This window comes from Mangifera indica, chromosome 15, assembly GCF_011075055.1.
Source record: "Mangifera indica cultivar Alphonso chromosome 15, CATAS_Mindica_2.1, whole genome shotgun sequence".
NCBI classification, from domain to species: Eukaryota; Viridiplantae; Streptophyta; class Magnoliopsida; order Sapindales; family Anacardiaceae; genus Mangifera; species Mangifera indica.
This window is the reverse complement of record NC_058151.1, coordinates 10,911,493-10,917,492: the sequence shown is the minus strand read 5'-3', so window position 1 is coordinate 10,917,492 and position 6,000 is coordinate 10,911,493. Positions and strand designations below refer to the sequence as shown.

At 30.9% G+C, this 6,000-nt stretch overlaps 1 protein-coding gene across 1 annotated transcript; it reads left to right on the top strand.

Moving 5' to 3' along the window:
• The first annotated feature begins 3,208 nt into the window (after window positions 1-3,208).
• On the top strand, window positions 3,209-5,455 carry LOC123197455 (uncharacterized protein At1g66480). The gene is made up of 2 exons (XM_044611769.1): window positions 3,209-4,034; window positions 5,241-5,455. Exons 1-2 carry the CDS (start codon window positions 3,438-3,440, stop codon window positions 5,298-5,300), a joined length of 657 nt encoding a protein of 218 aa, XP_044467704.1. The 5' UTR covers window positions 3,209-3,437; the 3' UTR covers window positions 5,301-5,455.
• Window positions 5,456-6,000: the final 545 nt, after the last annotated feature.

The following is a 6,000-nucleotide window of genomic DNA, read 5'->3' as shown; positions in this document are numbered from 1 at the left end:
TTTGCACTTATATATTATGGGGTGGATACGAACCGAACTGAATCGAGTTTAAACATCTTTTGACTGGAGTTTTGCTTGAATGAAAGTTAGCTCGGTTTGAGTTCATCAAGCCAATATTAAAGGTAATTCGAGTTTGATTTGAATGAAAATAGTTTGGTTCAAGTTCAACTCAAATTTATGATTTAAATTCATGAACAAGATATATGACTTAAATTCATAGTTCAAATTTGTGACTTATTGACAAAACAACGTCGTTTAGCAATTATTTCAAAATTTGAATTGAGTTATGAGTCAAGTTCAAACCAAATCGAATAATCTGTCTAATTCATAAGTCAAATCAAACTAAACTCTCTCTAGCTCTAGTTTAGCGTAGTTTATAAATGAGTCAAACCTCTTAATTCGTACTCAGTTCATATTCAAACTAAATGAATTTGAATCAAACTGAATTAAATCAAACTAACTTTCTAATCTGAATCAGTTTGTTTAAGATCCAACACTATTTATGTAATTAAAGATCATTTTATTCTTAATTCAAAATTGATGACTCTCTTACTATTATTTACACTACATTGAAGATAAAATATAGTAGATTAATTCTAAACCATAAATTTAAAAAGCAACACAACATCATCTTCAACAAAATTGCCATAAAAATCCAATAAAAAAGGTTGGCTAAATCATGCCTAAACATTAGGGCAAGGTCAAATTGTATCTAAAAGTTGGTCGAATCCAGTACATGGGCAATTAAATACGAGACATATTAGCTGGTATCCAATCTAATACCCTATGCGACTAACTCTTTTATATGATATAAATTAATTGAATCCTTAAGGTTTCCTTTAACTATATTTACACAAAGCTTGTCGAGATATGTTTATGCAGGATTAGGCCAACTTCTTACACAAAGTGTTTCGGCCAACTCATCTCACATACAGGAGGATGAAACCATATGATTTAACCAATCTTCTTTTTACTCCGAGTGTGGTGGTAGAAACCCTATATGAAATCTATTATTATGGCCAAACACAAGATTTTGTTAGAAATTAAAGGCTAGCCTTGACAACCTTATCCATGAATCTTTGAATTTCTTAATTTTAATGAATATTTATAGCATTTATATAATAATAAAACAAATGCTTTCATTACTTAAACCAATAATATTTGAACTTCGTCACCGTCATCCTAAATTCCAGGTAACATGTAGCCTCCCTCTTCTTCTAGATGTCCAACCATTAGACAATTCCGTGCCCTAAACTTGTCCTTAATTCTCTCCAATCACCCTTTTAGTCAAATGCACCTTTTAATATACAAGTTTGATCACATTAATCCTAGTTTCTTTTACACATGTTTATGATACACGTTTTATAGATCTCTGTAATAATATAATTTAATTATTTTTCCTCTTCTGATGTAGTTAAAATTGGATTTGAGTCAAATTTGTTCGAATTTAGTTTAAACAATCTCAAAATAAGCTCCACTTAAGCAAGTTTGAGTCAGAGAGTTCAATAATTTTAAGCTTAACCTTTAGAAGTATTCAGTTCAAAAAATTCAATACAAATAAATTAAAACGATATCGTTTTGATAAATATGTATCAAAACGATATTATTTTAGTAGTGGATTGAACTCAAAATTTGATTTGAACTTGAACTTAAACCAAGCTTGGCTTTCACTCCTTTTAAATAAACTGAATTCAAATACTTTTAAAGTAAATTTGAACTTAACTAAGCTCATATTGATCTCTATGTGTAGCTTCCCATTTTAAAGTAATTAAGCTTAATTAAAGATAAAAAGTACATGGATATTCCGTACACTCAAATTTGAGGAGAATATTTACATGTTTACACAGCACACACATGCCATGTATTATATCTTAAGCACGTTAATTTATTCTCCTAATTGACTTAGATTTTCAAGTTCTTCGTTGAATGGGCATTATATTCAACTCTGCTAATTCTATTCAATGTTTTGGGCAGCATCCGTGGGCACGGTGCTGGCTATACATGGTCAAATGTTACCAAAAACTTTATACTTATCTCTTCTCTCAAGCACATGATTTCTGGTTAAAAGCACTTAAATAGTAACAATTTATGATGAAATTAAGAGGAGGTCGAAAGTAGAGATAGTATTTCGGTCTATGAAATTGAGTCTTCAATCAATTCTTTTTGAACAAGAAGAGAATTTCTTGATAAAGATAAAAACGAGGATAAGAATAACTAAAATCATCACATACGATGATGAAGATAAATATATCTTTGCCCTTTTCCCTCGGTTTTTTTTCTATATATTTCTTAAACTCTTATATATTGAATTACCTAAGAGATAGTTTGGTTGGAGTTATCTTTTATTATCTCAATAATTTATTTTTTATTATTTTATTACTTTCTTTGGTTTATAAAAAAATAAAAGATTTTTATAATATTTTATTATCAATGATGATATAAAAAAAAATATAAAAATAATATAATTACCATATATACCTTAAATATTAAAATACTATTTTAATAATCTTAATTTTTTAAACTATTTTATCTTTATTTATTAAATTTTTAGGATAAAAATATCTTCAATTTTAATTAAAATAATAAATAATATAAAAAATATTTTTATATCCATTCATTTTTCATATAATAAATAAAATAATATATTTCTATTCATTTATTACTTTCAATCAAATACAATAATTATTTATATATATAAGTTTTATTAAATATAATAATTAATTTATACCTATTAATTTTTCAAATAATCTATCTTTATAAAAGATTTTATCTTCAATAACAAAAAATTTTCTAAATCAATCGTACTATAAAAATTTTAAAATATTATATATATACTTTAATCCTAAATATTTATTTATTTTTTCTAACAATGATACAAAAGTGTGAAAATTTTTCCCATGAGAATAAGAAAAGGAAGAGGAAAAAGATTTTTTCTACCCAAAAAGAACGGGAATTAAGATTTTCTGTCCCTATCTCATCCCCAGGCATCTCCAGTCAAAAGATGAGCTAGCCTAACGGGACAATTTCGGTTGTACGACTAGCCATGCTAGTTGGTGCAAGCCAAAGCACTGCCCATTGTGCTTATCCTTTTTTTTTTCTTGGCAAAAGGTCCAGTCCCACAAGCACGTATGTTCACATGATAAATAGGGTAAAGGGGATTGCTGAATCGGAATCTTGAAAGCTGATAAGTACGTTGTTTTGTCACGACCCAATTATTCACTTTCCTTTTTTCCCATTTCCGCCAAACACAACTTGCTTAACTCTTAACCGTACTCATTAATGTTCCCACTTCTATTAATCTCTCCTTAATCATTCATCCATCTCTTCAGTGAAAGGAATATACAACAATTTCCACTGATTCACACCTCCTCGAATCCCCTATATAAAGCATAAACATTTCCAACTTTGGTCATAATCTTCAATAGAGAGATTTAACCATGGGGAATACCGTAGGAGGAGGAAAGAAGGCGAAGGTGATGAAAGTTGATGGAGAAACCTTCAAGTTGAAGACTCCAATTCAAGTTTCTGACGTCGTTAAAGACTACCCGGGTCACGTTTTGTTAGATTCAGAAACTGTTAAGGTCTATGGCGTTCGGGCGAAGCCATTGGAGCCTCAACAGATTTTGCAGGCCAAGAAGGTTTATTTCTTGGTGGAGCTTCCTAAGTTTATGCCTGAGGAAAGAAATAAAGTGCCCACCAGAAGGGTTCAGTCGGGTATTCACATGAGCGCCAAGGACCGGCTAGAGTTGCTGATGCTATCGAGGAGGGCTGTTTCTGATCTTTCCAGCGTTAAACCGTCGACAAGCGGTGGGTCCGATGGGACAGCGGCGGAAGTTAATGATGGCCGGATGAGGGTGAAAATGAGGCTGCCTAAATCTCAAGTGGTGAAACTGATGGATGAGAGTAAGGATGATGCAGAGGCGGCTGAGAAACTTGTCGATCTTTATGTTGGAAAAGCCGGTGGCGCGCCGCCACCCGCAGCGGAGTGGAAACCAAGACTTGGCAGCGTTAGGGAGAATCATCAGGCACGTGAGGTATGCAATTTTACTAAATTTGGCTAATTTGCTTTGAAATTAATTTTTGATTATCTCAATGATTTACCCATTTGCATTATGAAAATGTTTACTTATTTATGCATACAAAGAAATGAATAATAAATCTGTGGGTAATTCTGATTATAGCGTAAGAAAGGTTGAAATTGTAGGTACTAACATGAAAATTATAAATGGAAACCCAATTTTTGAACGGATTTTGACCTAAATTTAAAAGAATTATCTTATTTTATTATTTATTATTTTTCATAAATAATTTTAACATTTTATTAATATTTTATTTAATTTTTTAAAAATCAAATCGGTTTACTTTATTGAATATTTTTTTAACACCCCCTAACTGTAACTGGGTTTAGGATAAGAAAATGATTAGAGACGTGTAAGAATTACATCCCAATAGTTTTTGGTTGAAAAGTAAGAATTAATTGGGATTGGTCGTAGTGATTGTGATCAACATTGTATTCATGCAATGAGTAAGACAGAGTGAACAAATACAAGCTTCATTAAAGAAAATGGTGCACCGTCGTGTCGGGCCGTTCATTGTTGAAAGTGTCATGAATGACAAATTGACAATGGCTGGCCTCGTCCAGAAGTTGACCCCCCTCCTTTTTTAACTCTTTAATATATCACATCGTATTTGATTTGGATATATCATCTATAGCATTAAAGTTTATATTTTTATGTTTAATATTTTTCTTTTTTATTACTTAAATTATCTATGGAAACATCACATAAATATCGATCAAATTGGAAGATCTTTCCTTCTTTTGTTGACAAAATAGTAATGGGCAATTCAGAGACAGCAACTGGTCTTAAAGGAGACGTCGTTCCTTACATCATCATCAGCTCTTAAGAGAGGAGCCTAACTTGACTTTAACTTTAATTTCTAAGAAGGATTCATGCCGTTTCTAGGGAACAAGAAAATCCCAAAGTCAAAATTTTGTACCCAACAATAGTTAGGCTGTCCACTATAATGTTTAGTTTGGACAATTAAAAATAAACAAAAAAAAAAAATCACTTCTTTCAATTTAACTTGTTTTAAATTGAAGCTTGACTCCTACGTATGAACTATTTTAATTTCTCAAATTGTTTAAAAAATAATCTAACTCTTGTTTTCTGAGAATTCAACATATGTTTAGATTTATAATTGTATACTAATTTCTCTTAATATTTCATTGTATTTTGCAGAAACACGTAAGTTTTTTTCCCACAGAAGAAAGTCATCTGGATAGTTATCCTTGGACTTAATCTGGCATCAAGAGCAACAAGCAGATTCATGTTTCAGGGTCCTCCATGTAAATTTGTTCTAGATATCATTTTTAGTTTATTTGGGTATTAGCTCTTGGGGAATTATTAAGTGTTAAAACACGTCAAATTTTGTCACAATCGCGTGTATCACTGCATATCCTCTACAATTAAACCATGCATTTGTAATAGTAAGCATAAGGGGAGGTTATAATCCCACGTATTAACAAAATTGATAAAATATTAAAACTTTTAAAGAAAATATTTGAAATCAAATCTCTGTTATATTTGTAAAACCCTGATTTATTAGGTGTATGAGTATGGATTTGATCACTATGATTCTCCAGTTAACCAAAGAAAAAAAAAAGATAAGTTGTGAGACACACTATTAAAATGGCAGACTTTGAACATTTTCATTTGGTGAAGATGACATATCATATGTAATCAAGTTCACATGTTTCTTTCACCCATTTGATGCCAAGTTGAGTTCAGATCCAATTCCTAGGAATTCAGAGTAATTTAATTTAGGGTTGGATTGTTCTATTAAATTGTGGGAATTCATAACTGCACCATTGAATTAATTGTTTACTTTACCTGGATTTGATCATTATATTATCTCTACCAAGATTTTCAAACACAAGGGAAGAGTAAGGGCATAATATGAGTGAGGGCTGCGTGTTTAATTTGAGCTAATTCACTGCTA